This window comes from Chionomys nivalis, chromosome 11 (assembly GCF_950005125.1).
Source record: "Chionomys nivalis chromosome 11, mChiNiv1.1, whole genome shotgun sequence".
Lineage (NCBI taxonomy): Eukaryota > Metazoa > Chordata > Mammalia > Rodentia > Cricetidae > Chionomys > Chionomys nivalis.
In genome coordinates, this window is record NC_080096.1 from 25,509,482 (window position 1) to 25,535,958 (window position 26,477).

A 26,477-nucleotide genomic window follows, 5' to 3' on the forward strand; every position below is an offset into this window, starting at 1 on the left:
TAAAGGCAAAAAGAACCACTGCTTCAGAGACAACAAGACATTAACAAGCAAAGACTGACAGAGCTAGATGGAAGATGGACAGGAAAGAGTGTGGGGTCATGAACCACTTAGATTATTAAAGAGGGATGGCGCATCTGGCAAGACAAAAACCTTCCTTCCTGTTCCTTTCTACACGATGTTAGGCAAACTGAGACGAAAACCACAAAAAGCTCAATTTAGTATTGTCAGCTTTATTTTGAATTAACCATCTATCAAGAGTGCACGCCAAAAGAGTAGAAAAAAAAATTAAGGAGCCTATCAAAAATGTCCCCTGATGAGCGGGAGGAAGGATGAGACGTTAGGAGCCCTTCTTAGAGAAGGAGATGTTCTCCAGGTTATGGATGCCATTTTTGTCAATGACCCGAACGCTGAAGGTAGGCAGATTCAAGATGAAGCGCTTCTGGAGCTGCAGAGAGACAAGGGAACCAGTGAGCAGACATTTACTGACTACTAAGCACGTGGCAGGTTCTGCCCTCAGCTAAGGGGACAAGTGTAAAGGCTCTCCTCTTGTGGAACTGGCCAGTTGGTACCATGTCACTGCAGAATGTCTAGACAGGAGCCGGATGCTGACTGGAAGGCAGTGGCCATGACCTGGGAAACGCAGCTGTGAGCCTGCCTCTGGCCAGTCAGCAGGCACACGAGACAATCCAATGTGTATCCTCACAGTCTGCTACCAGTCGGTCTACAAGAACACACTTGCCTCTAAGAAAGTCTCCATATACTAAGCTAGCAAGGAGGTCATCTAAGAACAGACTCTGGACCGGGACAGGAAGCCCTAGGTGCCAACAGTTTATGTAGTCACTTCCCCGTGTGTGTGTGTCTGTGTGTGTGTGTGTGCTCGCGCGTGCGCGTGCACTTGCAGCTGCAGAGATGGTGGGAATCATGTCCAGAGAACATTCCTGGAACAAGCCATGCTCTTCTCTTGCAGTCCAGGTTAAGGCTGTCCTGGTTACCTCTTCCCACTAGGATATCTGTGGGTAATACGACATGTCTGTCAGCTGGATGGTTAAGAAACCCACGACTGATTCTCAGCAGCTCCCGTGAAGGGAAATTTAAAAAGAGGAAGAGGGATGAGGCCACTGTGGCCTAAAAATGATAGAGTTACTTACACAAGAGGCAACTGAAGCCGACAGTGCTGCCAATGCCCTCACCTGCTCTGTTCCCTCTCTCACTAGACAATTCATTCAAGTTCATCCTTAGGTCACAAGGAAAAAGAATGACATGTCTAACAAGGCTACTTTCTGCCAGCTCACCCTGTATCCTACACTCTTCCTATGAGAAGACTTTGGGTGTGTGACTTCCCACAACAAAGATCTCTCTCCCCCTCTGATCCAAATTCCCAGGGGCTTTCTCCGGTGACCTGAATGCAATGTTACGGGAGTAGGCTTTATGGTGGCACAGAGTGTACACAGTCCAGGGTGTTAGGGCCTGATTATCACTGCATTCAAATCATCTGGTTGCCTAGCCAGATGTACCGGCAGACATCTTTAATCCCAGCACTTGGGAGGCAGAGGCAGGCGGATCTCCCTGAGTTTCAGGCCAGTCTGATCTACAGAGCTAGTTCCAGGTGCTACATAGAAAAACCCCGGCTCGCCGGGCGGTGGTGGCACACGCCTTTAATCCCAGCACTCGGGAGGCAGAGGTAGGCGGATCTCTGTGAGTTCGAGACCAGCCTGGTCTACAAGAGCTAGTTCCAGGACAGGCTCCAAAACCACAGAGAAACTTTGTCTCGAAAAACCAAAAAAAAAAAAAAAAAAAAAATCATTAGAAAAAAAATCATTTAGTTGCCAGTTAAAACAAGAGACTCAGTCTCTACCTATCTACAAATGATTTAGAACTAGGTGCTGGGGCCTACCAGGGATAAGGGAAGCTTCCCCGAGGTGAAACACAGTGGATTTTGAGAACCACTAGTCTAGATTAACCAGAAAGGAAAATAATTAAATCAATGAAACCGACACTGACGCGGAGGTGACCGAGGGAGAAGCTAATATGCAAGTGCATTACCCACACCAACCTCCTCCACGGTAGCAACTTCCCGTCTGACAAGGAGCAGAAACAAGCAACCAAGAACAGGAACGGTATTTCAAACGGAGACAAAACATTCCTTCCGGATCCCCTGGGAGCTACTCACCTCCTCCAGACATTTCCTAAGAAGCTCCACTGCCCTCTCACGTGAGATAGCTGAAAGAGAACAGAGGCGGAGCACTGTAGGCTGTCGGTGCCCAGCTCCTAACAGCCTGTGATTAAGTTTCAAACTTCCTCAGGTCTGAGTGCCACACAATTGGAAAAAGCAAAACACACTCGGACTTCTAGCCTGTAACAAAGTTAGTCCACATGCAGGGGAGGGCGCCCCAGACCAATGCTCCCACAGCCCTGAGCCATCACAAATTGATTTGCTGCAGTGAAGGGTAAGCATGACAGAATTCTGTCTCCTCTGGCCTGGACCCGCCTCTCAAGAAGTTCAGCAGCCTGCCTCTCTTTTTCATAGCTCAGCCTCACCAGTCCCCTTTAGTCCAGGGCTTAAATCATTTCCACCTGCCCTTGCCAGCTGCAAATCAGGGATCGGGAGGACAAGGCCAGAGCGCCACCCTCATGCTCCCAGCTGGGTCTCAGTGGAACAATGGGAAGACAGTTAAGAGGATGGAACTGAAACTCTTCTGAACAAGATCCAAAGGAATCGCTCGTAGGCGTGGCAAACCGGGATGACATATTAGGCTTTAGGCTTCCAGGGCGGCTGGTGGTTACTTTGGTGGGGGAAGTCAGCTGTATTACTGACAGATGCCAAATTAAGAGACAGTCACCAGGAGGCCAGGCTAATTCTTTTCAGGATGTGGCCTGCAGCTCTAGCATGGCTGAGGGCTCATGAGAGAGCAGTACCACAAAGAGAGACCCTGCCGACTGCTATGACGTTTCCAGGGAAGACTGGAGTGCAAGGGGGAAATGCTCAACCGTGCCGCAGCTCTAGCCTGGGAGAGCCCGCCAGGAATGTCCAGTCCTCACGGCTAACGCTGAGGCTGGGAATGGGTCAGAGACAGACTTGGCACAAAAGCATTGCTCTTCTCATGTTTCATCAAGCTGACAGTTTAGGTACAAGCAAAGAAATGATTTTCTTTTATAGGAGGGAGTGATCTTCAAAAGCTTTGACATTTTTAAATAAAGAAGTCTTTAGCTGCCATGGTTGGACCTGTTCATCCTTACAAGTTCAAAACATTCGCATAAACTGTTTTGTTTACGGCTTGGCTCACTGTGGACAGCTGAGACATCAATAACCACCTAGGCAGAGGGAAATGCACGTAAGAGAAGAACTGGATAAGGAATGTATTCATGGTGACATCTGCCCCAGCACCCCTTTCAAACAAAGTAAAACCCAGCTCTAGAGAGAGGAGTAACTTATTTTGGTTGGCAGGAAGACTTTTTAAAAAATAAGTACGTTGGTATTTTGCCGTGGTATCAGGTCTTCTGGACCTGGAGTGACAGACAGTTGTGAGGTGTCATGTGGGTGCTAGGAATTGAACCCAGGTCCTCTGGAAGAAGCGCCAGTGCTACTAACTGTTGAGGCACCTTTCCAGCCCTGGCAGGCAGAGTTTTATCAATAAGGTTTTTGAAGATTGTATTGACCCATGAGAGAGAGCAGCTTCCAGAGAGGAGTTATCCTCAGCCAACTCCAAGGCTTGACAAAACTGGGAAACAGCTAAGGGTTTCTCCCTAGACTGCCAGTACTTACTTGGTGTGTAGTATCGGTCAAGGATACTGAGAGTCAGGAAGGCACCATAGCCATGAGCTGCAAAAGGAGCCTTGGCCAAGGCTGCCAGGTAGTCCATATAGTAAAGGGCTGGCCCTTCATGGTCATCATAACCAGCCAGGAGGAGGTTCACATGATATGGAGTCTGCAAAGAAAAGACACAACAATGTGCTGATTAGAGCAGCACGCCAACAACGCAAACAGGAACAGGAGTTCTGGCTCCTGACAACAAGCAAATACTAGCAGCAACTGGCTAAATCACACGTGGAAGTAAAAGTTCACTCCTACCTGGAGAACTAGTATGGTCAGAGGTACAGGAAAAGGCTTTTGTTGTTGTTGTTTGTTTGTTTCTATTTAAGGTCTATGGAAAAGAACCTCATATGGGCCGTCAAGAATGGTTCAGCAGGTGAGGGGACTTAATAGCCAAGCATAATGATCCAAGTTTGATCCCAGGGAACCTGACTCCCACCAGCTGTCCACACACGCATGCACACATAGGCAGATACACACACACCACACACGTTGTAATCAGAGAATGCTTTTCCGCTTCCCTGCAACCCATACCTGAATAATCACACAAAAACTGTATTAATTATAACATTGTTTGGCCAACAGCTCAGGCATATGTCCAGTTAGCTCATTATATATTAATTATTAATTTGTGTATCATAATGATACTGTGGCTTACTGGTAAGGTTCTGGGAGTCATTCTCCTTTGGCAGCTTCATGGCGTCTGCCTGACTCTGCCTTCTTTTCCCCTATATATGTATCACTGTTCAGATCTCCCTCTGGGCTTCACTCTGCTAAGCCATTGGCCGAAACAGCTTTATTCATCAACTAATAAAAGCAATACACACAGAGAAGGACATCCACATCATACGTGGTGGGGAGAGGAGGGAGATGATACAAAAGCACTTCAAAGGCTTAGATGTTCTTGGGTCATTCTTTACTACTGAAACCAAGAGCATGGAATAATGGTGCACACCTTAAATCCCAGCACTTGGGGGACAAAGGCAGGCAGATCTCTGTGAGTTCCAGGTCAGCCAAGGCTATATGGAGAGACCCTGTTTCAAACAACAACAAAACCCAATGCAATTACGCAATCAGTCCAGAGACTGGGTCCAATTATGTCATTCAAAAGAAACAAGCTAATGAGCCTAGGAGTTTAGGACTGGGGTCTAGACTGGGCAACAAAAATCCCACCCTCCCCCAAATCCCACCCCAAACTAGTTTAGGTTAGGCATTAGCTTAATATCAAACAATAAACTGTATGTTCTATAATTACTGAGCGGGGAAAAGAGAAGGGAAGGATAGAGGCACAGCAAATATTTAAGCTAAAACCACTACACTTTTTTTTCTTTCTTCCCTCCCTTCTCCTTTTCTTTCTTTTGTTTTTCTGAGACAGGCTTTCTCTGTAGCTTTGAAGCCTGTCTTAGAACTCCAGGTTGGCTTTGAACTCACAGAGATTCATCTGCCTCTGCCTCCTGAGTGCTGGGATTAAATGTGTGTGCCACCACCACCGGGTGTCTTTTGGTTTTTCTGTAACCTTGGCTGTCCTGGCACTTGCTCTGTAGATCAGGCTGGCCTTCAACTCACAGAGATCCACTTGCTTCTCGAGTCCTGGGATTAAAGGTGGGTGCTACCACTACCTGGCAATCAGTACTTTTCAACTCAGGGAAAAAAAAGGAAGAGGAGTCCATGATGACAAAGAGCAGCCCCAGAGCTGAAGAGCTAAATGAATTGCTGGCATTTTCTCTCTCTGAGCTGCATTTATTTATTGTGTGTGTACATGCCCTTCATTTCCCTTTCCTTTCTGGAAGGCCCCATTTACTTCTCGTATCTGTGTATCTATGGAGGTTAGAGGACAGTTCTGTGGGGTTGGCTTTATCCCTCCACTATGTGGGTCCTGGGATTAAACTCAGGTTTCAGGGTTGGCGGTAAGCAGCTTTTCCCACTGGGCTATCCCTCCAGCCTAACATCCTTCTAATACAACAAGATTCCGATAAAATGGATAAAATCTACTTTTCATCAATGACACAAATAAAAAGATGGTTGTAACTTGCATTTAATAAATATTTGTTCTTCATATTACCTGTAAGTCTAAAAACACAAAGTCTGTGTTGCTGTTCATTTCCAAATGGATAATTACTTTTCCTGTATCAGCCGGGGCATTTGCCTTGCTAAATGCAGTCTGTCTATGCCCCAGGCAGCAGTGGTGGCAATCCCATTTTGTGGGCTTCCTTTTTGTTTATTCTTATATCTCTTGTATCTGTTTCAGGGGGTAGCATACAAGCCTTGTCCATGGTTTGTGCCTATCCCTACACTTATGCTTGTGTTCAATTAAATGAGACATTCTATCATGGAACATGAAGTTGGAACAACAAATGGCTTTAAAAGAGACACTGTATATTTTTGTACAGTGATCAACGTGGGCATCTGTTAGCTTGAAGAAACTCATGTTAGAGCACACAAATATACCCACTGGAATCCTGCTAACCCAGATGTGCCACTAAGCAGGTAGACTTCTAATGTCCCTCGAAAATAAAGGAGTACCAACCTCCAAACAAGTGCCTGGTCATGGAGTAAAATAGTAAACAGCTCACAGGAATAAGAATGAGCCACAAGTAGTCAGGACTGTGAAAATAATGGCCAGCCTATCTATCACATTTCCAGTTTAGTGTGCTGTAGTTTGGAACTGTACTTGGGACTACCTTCTCAGTAAGTCCAACCATAGGTAAGAGGTTTAAGTGTTATACACTATGAATATCTATTTTCTTTTATTATGCTTACTTATTGTGTGTGTGTATTTGCCTGCGTGCACACGCCATGGCACATATGTGGCTTCAGAGGACAACTTTGCAGCAGTGGTTCTCTCACCATGTGGGCCATGGGAACTGAACTGAGGCCCAGGAGCAAGTGCTTCTACCAGCTGATCCATCTCACTGGGCCCTGAGCATGTTTTCTTATGTGCCAAACTAAGTTGATTGCTATTACTTCTATCTTCTAAGGCAAGAGAAAACAATACAGAAAAAGCCCCAGATTCTGGGGCAGGAGAGTTACCTAAATTTCTAGTGTGTTAGCTACATTCTAACATTTTAATAAAGCACACTTTAAACAACAACAAAAGCTCTGCTTAAATTAGCTAAAGATAAAAATATATAGTTAATAGATTTTTTAAAATTTATTTATTATGTATACAATATTCTGTCTGTGTGTATCCCTGCAGGCCAGAAGAGGGCATTACAGATGGTTGTGAGCCATCATGTGGTTGCTGGGAATTGAACTCAGGACCTTTGGAAGAGCAGGCAATGCTCTTAACCTCTGAGCCACCTCTCCAGCCCCAATAGAATTAGTTTTAAAGTGTTAAAACAGTCAGTACTACAAATCTGACAAGGCATAGAATATTGTGATGGTCTTTTTATTTTACTTTTTTCTTTGAGAGAGAGGGGTTTCTCTGTGTAACCCTAACTGTCCTGGAACTCGCGCTGTAGACCATGGTGGCCTTAAACTCATAGAGATCTGCCTGCCTTTGGCCTCCCAAGGTGTGTGACACCATCACCTCACTAAATCTTATGATGTTCTTATAGTTTAGGGATGGGGAGAAAAAGGCTAGCCTAATGTCTTTAATTAGTATTCTTCCTGTAAGAGAATCCAACGATACATTTTCTTACCTATCACAAAGTAAGTTTAATCTTTTTCCTAAGTTTATAACTTGGTCCTTCCAGCTCAGTATAGCCAGAATAGCCACTGCAAGATTAACCAAACCAATTTTACCAAGTTGCATGGTGTATTAGGAATCCATAGACACTCAAAGAGGCCCCAAGCAGCAGATTCCAGGTATGTTCTATTTAATGAAGTCTTCCTATAGTATGAGATTAAATCATGCTTCAGAATAATCCATGCTACTCAACAGCCATTACTAGAAGATTTTATATGAGACCCCATGTAAACACAAGTACAGAAGCAACTGTGGTGCTTACTTGATCTACATTATTTATTTATGCTTAAGCATCTCATATACACTTAGTGAAGTTGGTAGCCAGAACCTACAACTTGTGGTACAGAAGTTAACTCACAAATATTGTGTGACTTCGAATTGCCAACTTCTGCATGTGTGAGATCTTAAGCATAAATAAGTGGTGCTGTCTAGACTAATTAAGTCAATACAGCTGGGTGACAACGTGCTGTTTCAGAAATTCTGACAATTCTCCATCAAAGACCTTTGACTTATGTTGGCTTTGTTTGTTTGTTTGTTTTGTCTTTAAATTTCAAATAAAGTTTTGAATGTTGTCATTGTTTTGCTGGAATCAGATCAATTCCAAGTCACCTTTGTGCTATTCTAAGCAGTTCTATAAGGAAAGGTAACAGCTACATGTCCCTACAATTTTGTTCTAACAGCTTACACAATGGTGACTTCTCGTGGTGTGATGGGAAAACAGTATATAAAAGATACAATCCACCTATTCACAAATATTTCATTCATTCATATATATATATATATATATATATATATATATATATATATATATATATACTGGTTTTTCAAGACAGGGTTTCTCTGTAGCTTTGGAGCCTGTCCTGGAACTAGCTCTTGTAGACCAGGCTGGCCTCGAACTCACAGAGATCCGCCTGCCTCTGCCTCCCGAGTGCTGGGATTAAAGGCGTGCGCCACCACCGCCCGGCTATTTCATATATTATAAACTCTGTGAAGACAGGAGTGTGTCTGTCTTCTTCAACGATGCACAGGCATACAGCATATATTCAATAAACATTTGTTAAAAACTATTTATTTTAAGTACATGTGTGTGTGCCCGAGTGTATGTTTTTAAAAGAAGAAAATGGGGCCTGTTACATCCTTGCCTTGTTTTAGTGGTTTTCATGATATTTTCTTGTAATATTAAACATTGGCCACATATATGTTAAAATGTTTGAGATACTCTTTTGTATGATTATTAGTGTTCACTCATTAAACAAATGTTTATTGAATATATGCTGTATGCCTGTGCCCTCAGAAGAGGTACTGGATCCATTGGAACTGGGGTTATAGACAATTGTGAGTTGCCATGTGGGTGCTGGGAACTGAACCAGGCCCTCTGCAAAAACAGTAAATGTTCTCAACTACTGAGCCACTTCTCCAGCCCCAATAGGCCCCATTTCTGACAAGTGGTTCAGGTTTAAACTAAATGCCTACAGCTCCCTAAATAAGTGGATTTGTTGCTTCTCTTTCCACCTCCCTCTAGACACAAGTTGCTAAGAAGAAAACAGTTTAGGATGCGAGCTAGGCATTGAGTCCCAAATAAAGAGGGGGCTAAACCACAGACAAACAACTCAGGAAGAAACAGGCCACAGGAGCAAAGGGCTGGGCCTGAGCTTGAATTCTGACTCTACTAACATAAAATCCGCCTTTCTCTTTTCGGGAGGCAGGTGGAGACATGGTCTTTATACAGCCCTGGAACTCACTACGTGATGAAGCTGGCCTTGAATTTGCTGTGAGTATTCTGTCTCATATCTCTAGTGCTGGGATCACAGAAATGTGTCACCATACCAAGATAAAAATTGCCTCTTATTACACGTGTGTGAGGGGCTAGGCAGATAGACTTTCCCCTCTTAAAAAGTACACAATAAGCTTATTTACTATGTGAAGAGTTTCAGGCCATTTTAAGATTTCCTGGTGTTTTAATAAATACATGTGAAGGGGTCAGGGCAAGGCTGGACGCACAGTAATATAAAAACCCAGCCACTCTCACCTGCTCACTTTTAGGAACTGACTGTACTAACAGGCTGGACAAGATAATACAAAGATCAAGGAGATGCTATTACAGAGAATAATCTACCTTTTATGGTTGCCAAAGGGATAACATCGAACTGGGTCCTATCTATAAAGCATATCTCTCATGTACTTCCTCCTGAGATCAAGACGCATTAACTCATCTCACAGATGCCCCTGAGAATCACAGAGCTAAGCTCAGTTACACACTGTGACTTGTACATTTGGGAGTGGGGAGTGTACATCACACACAGAAAGTCTGCTTAAATCTAACTTTTGTGCATACAATTCCTTGTTTGTTTCCTTATTATGAAAAAGAACACTGTGGTGTTTAAGAAGTGTGTGAAATTCCATAAATTTTACAGCTAAAGAGAACAGTTGTCACAAATACACGAAACAACAAAATCAGCGATGAGAGTCTGGGCGGTGACAAGCAGCGGTGTGACATCTGGCGGAAGCCAAAGTCACAGCAAGGGGGAGAGAGGTGGGCGTGAGGAAGCATCCTGCCGAGCGTGGACACAGAAAAGGAAAGGAATTGACAGTCTTCTTTTGGAGCCAGGCCAGCCTTTGCCACCTCTAATTGAATGGGACGACATCACTATGACTGAGGGTCTTGAGAAAGTGCAGGGCCATGTTGCACCTTGGAATCCTAAGCAGTGTGGGAAGCAGACGCCCATGCCTACTGGGTCAATAATGTGGAAGTAGGCACTAAAACACCACAGGACAAATGAGATGAGCATTTTAATCAACGGATTTCTAAACATATTAGACAATATATCTTTTTGTTGTTGTTGTTTTTGAGACAACAACAAGCCTGTCCTGGAACTAGCTCTTATAGACCAGGCTGGCCTCGAACTCACAGGGACCCACCTGCCTCTGCCTCCCAAGTGCTGGGATTAAAGGTGTGAGCCACCACTGCCCGGCTCAACAATATATCTTGAAAAGAATACTGTGGCTACCTTTTTGGGTGGTCGTGGTGGGAATCAAGCCCCGGGCCCTGTGCACACTAAACACCCGCTTTAACATTGATCTATCCCACCAGCCCCGTGCCTGCTGTTTCTTTTAGTCCAGCAGATTGCCAAGATTCCACCTTTTACCCTAAGATGGATAAAATATAAAAATGCAGTTTGGAGGATCTATGAGCTCAGTGAGCTTACCCAGCATTCCCTTTACACATGGAGCCAATGGTTCAAAAAAAGAGAAGACTGTCATCTACATGGGTCCTTAACACCAGATTCAAGACCAGAATTCAGGCTTCCCAACTACAAGTTCTCTGTACCCTCCAGGAAACTACTCTGTCTCCACAAAATGGAAATTAGTAGAAATGTATGATTCAATATACAGCCGTGAATTTCACACACAAACACCCCCCCAATTTTTATACTAGTACCAACTGTTCTGCATTGATCAACAATTCAACAATGTTTTAGGACTTAGGAGAGCAGGTTTAATGCCATAGCTGTGATTCTTCTGTAAGTATCTGTAGGAGGTATCCCTTAACTGCTTTGTCAGGATCCATTTCATCTTCATTAGGAAGTAAACTGGATCAATTATTCTTCGATACTAGTGCTGAACTGACTGAGCAACTTGTTTTCAGTAACCAACAGAATTTACTACCTTTGGGTGGTTTCAGAGTATAATGTTTTAAAATTCTAATTCTGCCACTTTAATAGCAGACTAAGATTATTTCTGTGTTTGTTGAGTGACAGAGTATACATGTGGTCACCTGTAAGAATCTAGTTCTTTCCCACTACCATTTGAGTTCCAGAAACCAAACTCAGGCATGGCAGCAAGTGTCTCTACCTGCTGTGCCATCTTGCTGGCCCTATCACAGATTTCCACACTTAAAATAAATTCATTCCAAACATTTTATTTTATTTGTTTTTTTGTTTTTTGTTTTTCGAGACAGGGTTTCTCTGTGGCTTTGGAGCCTGTCCTGGAACTAGCTCTGTAGACCAGGCTGGTCTCGAACTCGCAGAGATCCGCCTGCCTCTGCCTCCCAAGTGCTGGGATTAAAGGCGTGCGCCACCACCGCTCGGCCATTCCAAACATTTTAAAATTGAGTAATTTCCAATTATCGTGATTAAATACTTTTACTTGATCTAAAATAATATTTTAAATAATATTTATTACTTATTCCTAAGTAATACAGAATCATTTCCATACAACAGAGATCTCACTAAATAACCCATGTTTGCCTTGGACTCATGGCAATTCTCCTGCCTCAGACCTCCAAGTACTGAGATTACAGGAATCAGCCACCATATCCAGACAAAAATGTCCGTTTTTAAGAAAACCATGTACACAGTCAGGTGGCAGAGCATCCCTTTAATCCCAGCACTCGGGAGACAGAGACAGGCAGATCTCTGTGAGTTCGAAGTCAGTCTGCTCTACAGAGTGAGTTCCAGGACAGGCTCCAAAGCTATGGAGAAACTTTGCCCCATACGCCTTTAATCTTAGCACTTGGGAAGCAGAGGCAGGTGGATCTTTGTGAGTTTGAGGCCAGCCTGGTCTACAGAATGAGTTTCAGGACAGGCACCAAAGCTACACACAGAAACCCTGTCTCAAAAACCAAACCAAACAAACAACCAAAAACCAAACCAAACAAAAAAGATCCTTTCTTAAAGGAAAGGAGGAACATGAACAGTATGTAACCACGGAGGAGATGGTGAAATTTAACCACTTTAGGCCAGGAACTGACATTTATATGTATGACGAATTAGGATGAAACAGAAAGGGAGAACATTCGAAGTGTACCCCAGTAGTCTAGTGGAAGATAGTGAGGGTTAAGCTGTGGCAGAGGGGGATGGGGCAGATGTGGATTATGAGGTATATTTAGAAGGTAAACTGGTAAGACTGAGGAACGAGGAACAGAAAATGCAACAAAGAGTTAAGACTTTCACTAAGGGGAAAGTGGTCAGTCAGTAAGCCTGAGCCAAGGCAGCCAGTGAGGAGCGTTTACTCGCACCAATGCCTACACGCTCTGACACGTGGAAGACAGTAAAGGGTATAATCACAACGGGACACTTGCCGGAAGTATATGTAGGGTTGCTATGACAGCACGACGTTGAAGGTGACATTCATGTGAAGGAACGGGGTGAAGAGTTCAGAGAAGATTTCCCTAATAAATGCTAAACTGAGCTTAATCAGTGTTCTGGAGAGAATATTAGCAAGGACACAGATACAAGAAAGAACTTAAGGAAGGTTGAGCTCCTGTTACTGACTGGCTAAAGGAAAGGAGAGAGTTGGAAATTGAACACAGTTTCCTTCTTAATCCTTAATCCTATGGACAAATAGAAAAGAAAAAACCCTACAAGTTTAAACTAATTAGAATCAGAATATTAACTCTAGGTTTCACAAATGTACTTAATCACTGCAGCACTAAAGACTGTTTGTAACCACAGCTCTGTAGGAGGATTCCAAATTCCCAGCTTTGACTATACTTTGCTTCAAAAATGAAAACCAACAGGTTGGGGAGGTGGTTCAGTCAAACTCAACCCCCAGCATGCATGTAAAAGGCCAGGCTTGGCAGTGCACCTGTAAATCCTGCTGAGGCAGAGACAGGAGGTTCTTAGGACTTGATGGCTAGCCAGCTTAGCTGAATCTGCTGAGTTCCAACTGACTAGGATCCTACCTTTAAAAACAAAATAAAACACCCAGGATAAACAGCACTGAGGAGACACTCAGTGTCTTCACGCCTCTGCCCACATGCACACAAGAGCACATACACACAGACATTAAAGAAAACAGAGGGCTGGAGAGATGGCTCAACGGCTAAGAGTGCATATTGTGTTTGGTGTTGTGGCACATGACCTTTAATCCTAGCAATCCCATAACTCAGGAGGCAGATACAAAACTAGGGCTATAGAGAAACTATGAAAGAGAGAAAAGAAAAGCAAGCAAGCAAGCAAGCAGAGGCATGAGGTCAATTCCCAGCACCCATACCTGCTTACAAATGTTTGTAACTGCAGCTCCAGGGATCCGATACCAGTGGCCTCCAAGGGTACTTGCACTCCCCTGTATCTGCCCCACGTAACTAAAAATAATACATTTTGACTGGAGAGACAGCTGTGTGGTTAAGAGCAATTGTTGCTCTTGTAGAGGGTCACATGGTGGCTCACAGCTATCCATAACTGCAGTTCCAGGGGATCCAACACCCTCTTCTGTCTTCTTCAGGAACTAGGCACACATGTGGTGTACAGATACACAGGCAGGCAAAACATTCATACACATTAAATGGGTTAGATCAATATGTAAGAGCTAGCCAATAAGAGGCTGGAACGAATGGGCCAGGCAGTGTTTAAAAGAATAGTTTCCCTGTAATTATTTCAGGTTAAAGCTAGCCGTGTGGGCGGCCGGGTGCCAGGAACGTAGCCCGCCGCTCATATTACAACATAAAATAAGCTTAAAAAACATTTAAAATAAAATAACTCTGGAACTGGAGAGATGATTCAGTGGTTAAGAGCACTTGTTCTTGACCCATGTTCAAGTCTCAGCATCCTCACAGTGGTTCACAATAACCAGCAATTTGCCGGGCGGTGGTGGCGCACGCCTTTAATCCCAGCACTTGGGAGGCAGAGGCAGGCGGATCTCTGTGAGTTCGAGACCAGCCTGGTCTACAAGAGCTAGTTCCAGAAAGGCTCCAAAACCACAGAGAAACCCTGTCTCGAAAAACCAAAAAAAAAAAAAAAAAAAAAAAAACCGGCAATTTAAGTTACATGGGATCTGATACCCCTTTCTGACCTCCCTGGGACCAGGTATGCATGTGGCACACATACATAACATATACAGGTCAAGCACTCACACAGAAAAGAAGTAATAAAAACAATCTTAAACTCACCAGCCAGGCGGTGGTGGTGCACACTTGCCTTCAATCCTAGCACTCAGGAGGCAGAGGCAGGTGGTTCTCTGAGTTTGAGGCCAGCCTGGTCTACAGAGAGAGTTCCAGGACAGCTTGAACTACATAGAGAAGCCCTGTTTTGAAAGATAAAACAACCACAAAAACCTCAAACCAAAAAGACACAAACCACTAAATATTTGCTAGGGATGTAGCTCAGTGGTTCAAAACTTCCCTAGGATGTATGAGGCCCTAGGTTTAATCTCTAGTGACTTAATCAATGTCTATAAACGTGCATGCCACACCGAGAACAAAGAAGCAAGGTGCTACAAATGAAATAGCCACGGGACTTTCTGAAACGCTAAATGAGATACGTCTACAATCCAACCATATTTCTGAAACCCTAAATGAGATACGTCTACAATCCAACCATATTTTTGCTGCTCTTTTTTCTTTGAAAGTATATTGCTCCACTTAGAGCCTCAAATGCCCAACCCACTTGTCTAATGGTGATATGATGATCACAGTGCTTACCTGTGTTAAAGTTCCTAGGAGTCAATAGTAAGTACTAAATAAATCTGAAGCGTAGGAGCCAAAGGAAAAGGAAGGAAGAAAAAAAATTAAGTAGCATGTAACCTCAATGTTTATTAAGTCCACCCCATAAAAATGCTAAAATGCTATTAATTTTATTTCTCTAAAGCCATTGCTAAGCTCAAGTTTGGTTGATTCTATTAAACGCTGTAACCTTACAGTAATTAGAAGTTGAGAAATTTAATGAGTTGAAATGCAACATGGCACAGATGCCTTATTATACCAACTAGTTAACACAGTATTTGTTTTCTACATTAATTTTACTTGCTAATCAAAAATACTGCTTTCTCCCAAATAACATCAAAATAAAATTGCTGACCCTGCAATGGCAAAACCAACACCACGTTTGCAACAAGGTTGCTTGGATCCTTTCTCTTGAGCTGGTGGTTTCTAGGACAAATGTAGGGTTCCATGTACATTCAAGTGAATTACTAAAACTCAAACACAGACAGACTCATGCTTTGCTATACACATGCATAGCACAGCTTACATATTAATGTCTACACAGAGCATGTCCGTGAATATCTAGGAACGCTGATGCATAACAGATTCATCTCCAAGTGAATAGACACTATTCTAGGAGGGAACACTTAGAATATATACAACTGTGTATGTTTTCAGATGTCAACAGTGTACACACAGAGTAACAATGAATTCTCCAGGAAAAAGACTATTTAGGAACCCTTCTGTGAGAACAGTGTTCCCTATTAACACCTCATATCCAACGTAAGTTATTCCTACTGTCAGTAGCTACATGAGCTCAAAACTCTCCCTATTTCCTCAAATACTCCAAAGAGCAGCCAATGGTCTAACAAAATCTGATCTGATTATGCAAATCTCCTCTTTAGCCAAAAGATTTTCAGAAAGGCCCACCGATTTTTTCTTTTGTTTTACATAATTTATTTATTTTTATTTTGTGTGTATGAAATGTTTGTCTCCATGGCATGTATGTATGTATTACAAGATGCATACCTGGTGCCCAAGGAGGCCAGAAGAGGGAGTTGGATCCAGTGGAGCTAGAGTTACAGATAGCTGTGAGCTATGATATAGGTGCTAAAATCTGTGTCCTTCTTAACCACTGAGCCATCCTGCCAGGCCTGCCCACTGCTTTTATGATAACATGGACCACCTCTCAAGTTTCAATCTCTTAAAATCCCTCTACCTGGGCAGACTTTTGAGTTTTATGACAGCCAGGGCTACAGAGAGAAAGCCTGTCTTGAAAAACAACAATAAAACCCCTCTAAAACTCCCAGTCTTATTTACCAAACTATAGAGTTTTATATACAATAGAATATGTCACCTATTAACATTTTGAAAAAATCAGTAATACCCTAATTTGTATACTGTATCCTATTACTTAAAACAGATAAAATTGAGCATCTGCAAACACTAACATGCTCTCGCACATCCTGGTCTGTGCTCCCAGCTGTCCCTTCTCCTGCATCTTTTGTCTTTCAAAGCATAGGTTAAGTCTGTTCCCAGAATGCCCTGTGTACATATGTATCCCAGCACTTTCATTCTGCAGTACAACTGACTTTTTACTTCCATTTTCCCATCTGAAGGGACACACTGAACTTCGCACCTGCTTCCTCAGCCCTAAAGACAGTGCAGGCTGGAGATCTGCTGAATGAATGGCTATCGGCAATTAAAGAGCATCTTGGCTCTAGGTCACCCCTATTTAAGGCTTCAGAAAAGGATTCATATGACTCTGGTAGAACATTTCAGTGATTCAGGTTATTATATTTGGGTCAGGATTTAAGTAGGTGGTGAGCATTTGCCTGGCAAGCACAAGGCTCTAAATTTGGTCCTCAGCTCCCTAACACAAGAACAAAAACAAACAAAAACACCAACAATTAGCACACAGAAAAGATTACTTTCCCCTTCCTTTTCTTCTTCTTCCCAGTCCTGTTAATTTACAATTATGTTTTCTTGCTGTTAGCCCTTCTTTTGTCTTTTTATGAACTAGACCTTTTTATGAGTAACATGTAAAATACATAAAACATACATGTATAGCTTAAATGAGTGTAACAGATACATATGCAAGACTTCCCGGGTTAATGAAAAGCAGTCAATTCTTCCTCTACTGCGAAGCCTTCTTCACTGTACACATGCATTTTTTGGTCAGACAATAAAAGGGTTTTGGGGACCAGTCCTTAAATCCATAACATTGTATGCTCCTACAAAGATAAAAAGAGTCAGCAAGAAGCCTGGGCTTATGTGTGCTTCTGTCTGTGTGTTAGGACTTACCCACAACCGCACCTACACAAACTAGGGCACTGGTGTAACCGTAAAGGTGGGGTAAGTTGGCGTTTCTAAAGCAAACACCGAAAACTAAAAGTATGTTCTTATTAAGCTCCAGCCTTGAACCAAACCTTGATAGAAAAACCACATAAAGTTTTAAAGATATTGTTTCAAAATAATACAAATCTAAGCCAATTACTTATATTATTTCACCTCCACTGTGCTTAGGAAAGATATTTTAGGTGAAAAGTTGGCATTATGGGATTGTACGATTCCAGGCATCCAATAGGCTTATTCCATACAACCAGAACAGGGGTTCTCTCTGCTCACAGCAGGCATCCAACAGGGTAGCACATATATGCTCTCTGAGTGAGAAAGCAACACCTTCTCACATACAACCCCCTGGAGAGATGGGGAAGGGGAGGGGGAGGACTTTACACCTGCAGAATCCTAACTCTATCAGCACTAGGGCTGGGAAAAACACCACATAATTTTTTTAAGAAGGGGAAAAAAGGTTTTCTGATAAAGAAGAATCATCTGAAGCCATTTTCTTTTCCTTAGGAGCCAGTAGGTATAATGATTCAACAAGCACTCGGTCTTCTTAACGGACTTAGGCAAGCCCTAACAACTGAATAAGCAAGCTGCCTAAAGGACTGCCGTCAGAAGTCTTACCCTGGTGTCATGTTAATTAAGGTACCTCAACTTCAAGGCACACCTGTCTCTGGGCCTTTGGATAATCAAAATGATCACTAAAAATAGAACAGTAGTATCTCCAATGGGGCAGACATGAGCCACCCCCAGTCCTAGGGGACTGATGTGACCTGGGATATTCATATGTTTTGCAGTACAAATGAATACCTATCTAAATGTAGCCCTGTTTAGTTTTTAGTCTACCCTATTGATACTAGGAGGTAAAGCGACAAACACATATAACTCTTAGCCCACAATGAAAATCCACAGACTAGCTGAGACATTTGTGGGGGAGGAAAACTGCTCCCCACCAGCAGAAAACTGCTAGTTGTATCGAAAGTCCAGGAATTGATTAACATCTTCAATTTTGTTTTTCTCCCCAATTTCCCCGTCACCCAGAGCAGCCAGCTCTGTCTGTCGGGATGCCCGGGCTGGGTAGCAGTGCTGCCAAAGGCTGCCATTTGCTCCAAGGCACCGCCATCTGCAGCAGCACAACATTGTCTCCGGAAAATAAACACATCTGCCTGTGCCAGTGTCCTCCCACTGTGCCGCCCATCTGGAGCAGGTGAGCTGGAAGGCAAGCCTGGGCAAGGGCAAGAGGGGGCGAGCAGGGAAGACGAGGCCCCAAGGGAGATGGCACACAGAGGAAGAAGGCCGTGCTTCGTCATGTCACATCCTGCTAACCACATTTGCCAAAAAGCATGTGAAATTACCCTTGTTAGTGATATTTTAATCACATGTAACAAATGGTTGGCTGTGTTTAGGGGATAAGACCTGCAAAGCCAAGGTTTCACCTGGCCCATCTGTTCACCAATCACATGATCCCAAGGCTACCAATAAACAGAAGATGGTCTCGGACCCAGCCACGTAAGGCATCAAGAGAATAACTCCAGTGCAGAACAGCAGTCTCTCAGCAACAGGATTCTTTCAGAAGAGGAGCACACTGTACCTGCCTCCCATTACTCAAAGCAAATGCTTCAAAACCAGAGCAGAGAGAAGTAGTGGTCACTTCTGAAGTGACTAATACCAAAACTTTTCCGGAGTTTCTTTTCCCTTCATTGAAACAAATATATTCAAGCCTTGACATCAGATCTTTATGTTTAATTTCTTGCAACCAGGGTTGGACTAGGGCCTTGCTAAACGGGTGCTCCACTGCTGAGCTACCCCCGCCCCCGCCCCCACCAACAGACCTTAGATCATGCCATCTGATCCAATCACCGCACAGATCATGCCATCTGATCCAATCACCGCACAGATCATGCCATCTGATCCAATCACCGCACAGATCATGCCATCTGATCCAATCACCGCACAGATCATGCCATCTGATCCAATCACCGCACAGATCATGCCATCTGATCCAATCACCGCACAGATCATGCCATCTGATCCAATCACCGCACAGATCATGCCATCTGATCCAATCACCGCAGGCTCTCAGCGCTGTCAACTAGCTCACAGCAGGGCAGGCCTAAACTTCCTACGACAGGTTTTAACTATTAGATTTTAAACTACAGGGGATAAGAATGATGAAGCCATTTTTTTCTGATTAAAATTTTACATGTAATTCCTAAATGTGGAAAATAGAGGTGGGGGTTAATTGGAGTGGAATGAGCCGAGGCTTTATCACACTGATCTTTCCTGGTAAGTGTTTAATGCCAGCGTAGGGATAAGGATTGGAAACCAGTATGCCAGGTTAGATAGCCTTCATTATTTCTACTGTTTATTTGCTAAGCATTCGCGCGACAGAGACACCAAGGGTTTATGAAGCACTCCAGGAAAAGGTTCTATGCAGACACTGAGCATTCCCTGAACGATGCCACACTACAGAGGCCAGCATTCTGCTAAAGCTTCAGCACAAAACTTCACATTCCCCAAGGACCGCAGCCCACACCAGTGACATGGGGATGGTGTACAGAGCAGATTTTTTTTTAAATATTTTTTTATGGTTTATTTAACTTTATGTGCATTGGTGTGAAGGTGTCAGATCCCCTGCAACTGGATCTTCAGACAGTTGTGAGCTGCCATGTGGGTGCTGGGAATTGAACCCAGGTCCTCTGGAAGAGCAGTCAGTGCTCTTAACCACTGAGCCATCTCTCCAGCCCCCCAGAGCAGATTTTTAAGGAAATCAGATAATCATATAAAAAACCCCAACAGTGGGGCAAGGCAGGCAAAATGACTCAAGGTTTGCAACCAAGCCTAACGGTCTAAGTTCAACCCCTGAGTCCCATCCCAAAGGATGAGAGAACCCGACTCCCAGTTTCTGCTGGGCTCCACAGGAGTGCCATGGCATGCACACAGCATGTGCACGTGCACACATACAAAAACAGGGCTTGAGTGACAGAGCACATACTTAGCATGCCTAAGGCTCATTCAAAACCCCAAACTAGGAAATATAAGCTTAATTCTCACTCAATAAAAACCCAGGAGACATTTTCCTGGTTTTTTTTTTTTTTATGAATTAAAATATTTTATTAGGCTGAGCAGTGGTGGCACACGCCTTTAATCCCAGCACTTGGGAGGCAGAAGTAGTGGATCTCTGAGTTTGAGGCCAGCCTAGTCTACAGAGCGAGTTCCAGGACAGGCTCCAAAGCTACAGAGAAACCCTGTCTCAAAAAAATAAAAAACACAACAAAAAATTTTTTTATTAGGTCCTAGGTTCAAGCCAAGGTGACAGATGGCATGGAGAGAAGGGGTTAATTAACTGGAATTTCAATAGCCCTTCATAGCTAGTGGCGATCATACATCCTGGGGAGGTCTAGAACAAAGCTATGGAACAGATGCTTGGTGCTGGTTTATTTCTATATTCTCCGTCAATACTAGCAAATTCCTATAGCCCCCACTGTAGTAATTAATCAGCTCAATTAAAAATCAACAAATAAGCTGGGTGGTGGTGGCACACGTCTTTAATCCCAGTACCTGAGAGGCAGAGGCAGGTGGATCTCTGAGTTTGAAGCTAGCCTGGTCTACAGAGTGAGTTTCAGGACAGCCAGCGCTACACAGAGAAACCCTGTCTCAAAAAATCAAAACCCAACAAACAAAATCAACAAATAATTTCCTATAAAGATAACTTATAACCATTAAATTGCTTCTTTAACCAAACAGTAATAGAGGCATTAAAAACAAAATCATTTATTAATCATTACATGTTTTACATAATGTACAAAGAGCTTTGCATGATTATCTCTTAATCTTTATAATAATCGCATAAAGTCCTATTATTTTGTAAATAGGGACACTGATCTTTGAATTAGTTCAAAGACACAACTAGCAGTAGTCTAAAGACTATTCAACCACAATTCCAAATCGTCTGCATTTTATTGACCTATTACACAACTCATTATATACACACAACCGATACCACTGGTAAGCACATGTGCACACGCACACTGAAAAGCAAACACTCTAAGCTATAGACATGGAACTTCATAGACATAAAATCTGGTTAATCCAAAGTATGGATCACGTGTCAAACAATGTCACCTTGTAAATATTCCAAATGTAATAACTTTAGGAATATACAAAACTATTATTTCTCTCTGTAGAATAAAATAAAGTACTGAGGTTAGAGGGGATGGCTCAGCAGTTAAGAGCATCTAATGCTTTCAGAGGATCTGTGTTCTCTTCCTAGCACCTGTATCAAGTCACTCATGATCACCTGTAACTCTAACTCCAGGGAATCCAATGCCCTCTTCTTGTCCACCTAGGCACCTACACACACACGCGCACATGCACACCCATATATACTTAAAAATAAAATTCTAAATAACTAAAGTACAAATTCCTATTTTAGAATCCACTCTGATAAGGGACTAGAAGAACAAAGAAGCACAGGCAGAGGCAGTCAATACATACCAGAGCGCCTTGTCATTGTGCACAAGGGATAAGTATTTGTTTAGAACATCAAACATTCTGCTAGCAGAGAAGATTACATGGATGCACTGCATTTTCACGAAGCAAATTCTCACTCTTATCTCAATTTTAAAAGGAGCTTAATTCATTCAATGTCTGCAGCATTTAACGGTAAACCTATTATTGTGCCCAAAACTGGAATTCTTATTCCAGTTCTGCTTTGTAAGTCAGAGGAACATTCTACACAAGAAGCTATGGCATACTCCTTGCATAACACAGGCACTTCTGGGTGGTAGGAAATCAATTTTGTCCCACACTTCTCCCTCAAAGATTAAATAAAAGATCCCTAACTTTTCACCCAGATAAAAATAATGTACATAGGGCTGGAGAGATGGCTCAGAGGTTAAGAGCATTGCCTGCTCTTCCAAAGGTCCTGAGTTCAATTCCCAGCAACCACATGGTGGCTCACAACCATCTGTAATTGGGTCTGATGCCCTCTTCTGGCCTGCAGGCATACACACAGAAAGAATATTGTATACATAAAAAATAAATAAATAAATATTTAAAAAAAATAATGTACATAAATCTGTCTTCACCTTGCAATCCATTATGTCTGTGACTTATTCTTAAAAATAATGATCACTTGTACAAATGTATTATATATATATATTGTACTATGTATTATATATAGACATACATGCTGGCAAAACACATAAGTTAAAAAAAATTATATACTGGATCATTGAGATTGCAAAGCCCTTGGTCAAAGCTAGCAGTGGGATAGATTCTATTTAGGGAGATGTTTGGGGTCTGGTATTGGGCACTGGAAAATAAAAGTGCTTTAAAGATCTACAGTAGGTCTAGAAAGATGGCTCAATGGTTAAGAGTCTGTACTGCTCCCAACACCCATGTCAGGAGCCTCACACCCTGCTATACCGAGCTCCAGCTCCAGAGTGAGCCAATGCCACTGACCTCTTTAGGCGCATGCAGTCATGTGCACATATTCATACACAGACATACAAACATAGCTTTAAAAATAAATCTTTTAAAAAACCAACGGCAAGCAGGCATATAAAAAGCTTAACACCCACACTTGCTTTGATTACACGTGACTAAGTTTACGAAGGTAGATGAACCCAAAGCATCAAAAGACGAATGCCCTAAACTGTTACTGAACAACCAAAGAGTTGACCTTAAGGTAAACAGTCAAATTATGGTACAATTACTGCCACTTTGTCTGACCTGCTGTGTGCCCTGAACTAGTCCCTCTGCCACTTTATGCTTTTCACAGTATCAGCAAGAGAATCAACGATTATCTGTCTCAGTGGAATAGTGAGTAGATTAAATTATTAAGCAAAATGCTTTGGGCAAAAGTCATATGAATGTTAAATATTATGATTTACAAGTATTCATTTTCCTGGCACTCCTGTGGGGTTAGGAAGTTATCTGGATATCATAGATAATAAATAGGCATGGGGGTAAGGTCCCATGGTAAGAGTCTATTTACTTAGTCCCTATGGAGAAAATACACACCCTTTGGCAATCATGTGAACTTCCTTGGCACACCCTACACAGTCTTTAAGCATTCAATCTCTAAGTCAACTTTGCCTCTTTTAACATGAGACAGAGAATGCTACAGTACAAGACCAGAAAAAAAGAAGACAACTCCCCATGCTTGGCTGAAGAGTCACAGAAAGCTAGGGATAATCTCCCTCCATTACTGTGTAGGGACCTTCAGCTACAGTTGAACAAAAATAAAAACACCTCAAAAATTTTTTGGCACTTTCTTACAAAATTCACCATATTCTAACTTGGGGTGATGGGAGGCAGAGGCAGGCAGATCCCTATGAGATCAAGGCCAGTCTGGTTTACAGAGCAAGTTCCAGGACAGCTAAGACTATACAAAGAAACAGTGCCTGAAAATAAACAAACAAACAAACAAATAATAAATAAAATCAGCATATTATTACTGCACAAACCAGCAATCACACTCCTTAGTATTTGCCAAGAAAATTGAAAACATCTAAACAAATCCAAGATGCAAACTGCCTCAAATTGAAAGCAACAAAGATGTCCTTCAGTAAAGGGCAAAGAATAAATAAACTGCTGTATACTAAGAGCCTAAAATTGCTTTGAAAAAAATTAAGTCTCAGGGAATGGGGCAATTTATCACAACAAACACTACACCTCTCTTTTGAGGCTCAGCAGGTAAAGACAACTGCCTTCACGCCTGTCAATCTTACAGCTTGATCCCTGCAACCCACAAAGTTGGAAGGCGAGAACCAACTCCTCTTAACTTTTTTCTGACCTCCACACCCACACCACATACAAAATAAACATTAAGAAAACAAAAAAACCGCCGGGCGGTGGTGGCGCACGCCTTTAATCCAGGCACTCGGGAGGCAGAGGCAGGAGGATCTCTGTGAGTTCGAGACCAGCCTGGTCTACAAGAGCTAGTTCCAGGACAGGCTCCAAAGCTACAGAGAAACCCTGTCTCAAAAAAAAAAAACAAAAAACCAAAACGTTCTTTTAATTTACTTCTTAAAATAAGGCATCTTATCATTACATTTTCAGGGCTGACCTAGAACTAGCTATGTAGACCAAACTAGCTTTGAATTCAATAACCTTCGTTAGTCTCCCAAGCAACAAAATTAGATAGTAAAAAGCAGTAACAAAGGAAAACAAACCCAAGGGAATTAAAAAGGGATGAATAGCAATGGGAAGGTCTCAGGAAAGCCAAAAAGGGGGCAAAAATACCGTTCATGTCTAAAAGAAATATAAAAGCACCCATCTTTCTGCTGTTATTGTAGGCCACTAGCTGCACTGCTTACCCGACTCCGAAGACAGTCAGCCAGGTTCCGACGTGTGAAATTAGCTGCTGCCGTGGGGGACAATTCATATCCTGTCCAAAACATAAACAATTGTATCTGAGTGCAGCAAGAAAATAACAGCATCCACCCAAATCACTTCTCTATACCTTTTCTTTTTAAAGACAGGCTTTAAACTTGAGCTCCTCCTGTTTCTGCCTCCTAAGTGCCAGGATTGCAGGTGTGCACCACCACAATATCCTAACTGGACTATTGTTAAAAGCCATTTTTATTTACTTATGTTTTCTAAAATATGATCTTGTGTAAACGGGGTCTCTTAAGTCAGGCTGCACTTGAGGATGGCCTTGAACTCCAGTCATCCCACCTCCATCTTCCAAACTGGGCGCCACTCTGTTGTAATAGGAGCAGCGGGGCTGCGTCCCCAGTGGCCCGCGTGGCTAGCTTATGTCCCGAAATAATTACACGGAAACTGTATTCTTTTGAACACTGCCTAGCCCATTAGTTTCAGCCTCTTATTAGCTAGCTCTTACATATTCATCTAACCCATTTTTAATAATCTGTGTAGCACCACGATCTGGTGGCTTACCAGGGAGATCTTAACCTGCGTCTGTCTGGAGTGGGAGAATCATGGCCACTCCTGACTCAGCTTCTTTTTTTTAGCATTTTGTTTTGTCTACTACACCCACCTAAGGGTTGGCCTATCAAATGGGCCTAGGCAGTTTCTTTATTAATTAACCAATGAAAGCAACATTTTAATACAAGACCCACCTCCATCACTTACCCAGGTAACTTAGGGTCTTTAAAAGCTAGCCTTGCAAACACAATTTTTCTTTTAGGCACTGTCGTTTAGCACCTAAAACACATGGAACAAGCAACTCTTCCTAATCTTATCCAGTTGACCCCTCTCAGGACAGCCGAGAAACAGCACCAGTCTTCAGGAGCACTCTCAGACCCTTCACCCTAAGTATGTGTAAGCCCAAATAGCGTATGTTTTAGGTTCCTGAATGGCAGGTTCCGAGTCCTGATCACTCATAAATTTCCAGTGTATTAAGCACAGTGTTTAACACTGGTAACATCTTCAAAAATACTTAAGTAAGTGGGTATATAATGCTAAATGTACTGCCTAAAAAAAATGTATGAATGTATGCTAACTAATCTTTTTACATATGTGATCATATAAAAATTAAACTAAAGCTATATTCTGTCTTTTTGGGTTTTTTTTTGTTTTTTTTTTTTTGTTTTTCGAGATAGGGTTTCTCTGTGGCTTTGGAGCCTGTCCTGGAACTAGCTCTTGTAGACCAGGCTGGTCTCGAACTCACAGAGATCCGCCTACCTCTGCCTCCCAAGTGCTGGGATTAAAGGCGTGCGCCACCACCGCCCGGCTTTTTGTTTTTTTAAAAATATTTATTTACTTATTATGTATACAATATTCTTCCTGCATGTATGCCTGAAGGCCAGAAGAGGGCACCAGACCTCATTACAGATGGTTGTGAGCCACCATGTGGCTGCTGAGAATTGAACTCAGGACCTTTGGAAGAGCAGGCAATGCTCTTAACTGCTGAGCCATCTCTTCAGCCCCGTCTTTTTGTTTTTTAAGATGGTTTCTATGTGCAGCCCTAGCTGTCCTTGAACTCAGAGACCCATCTGCCTCTGCCTCAAGTGCTAAACATTTGTAAACCATCATGTGGGTCTGGTACCAATCAGATCCCCTGCAAGAGCAGCTCAAATGCTCTTAACTACTAAGCCATTTATTTCTCCAGCCCCAGTCCAATGTGACTGGTGTACTCATGAGAGGAGATCTGGACAGAAACACGGAGGGAAAGTCATGTAAAGGCACAGAGGGAAGATGGCCACCTACAAGTCAACAAAAAGGACTCAGAAGAATCCAAT

General features: G+C 42.7%; 1 protein-coding gene across 1 annotated transcript in view; it reads right to left on the bottom strand.

Annotated features, from left to right (window-relative positions):
* Positions 1-210: 210 nt before the first annotated feature.
* Positions 211-26,477, bottom strand: part of Psmb2 (proteasome 20S subunit beta 2) — a 32,612-nt gene continuing 6,345 nt past the window's right edge. The window contains exons 3-6 of the mRNA XM_057784446.1: positions 24,591-24,661; positions 3,764-3,926; positions 2,171-2,220; positions 211-445 (exon numbers count right to left, since the gene is read on the bottom strand). Coding sequence (XP_057640429.1) covers positions 338-445; positions 2,171-2,220; positions 3,764-3,926; positions 24,591-24,661 — 392 coding nt within the window. The 3' untranslated portion in view covers positions 211-337. The remainder of the gene's footprint in view (positions 446-2,170; positions 2,221-3,763; positions 3,927-24,590; positions 24,662-26,477) is intronic.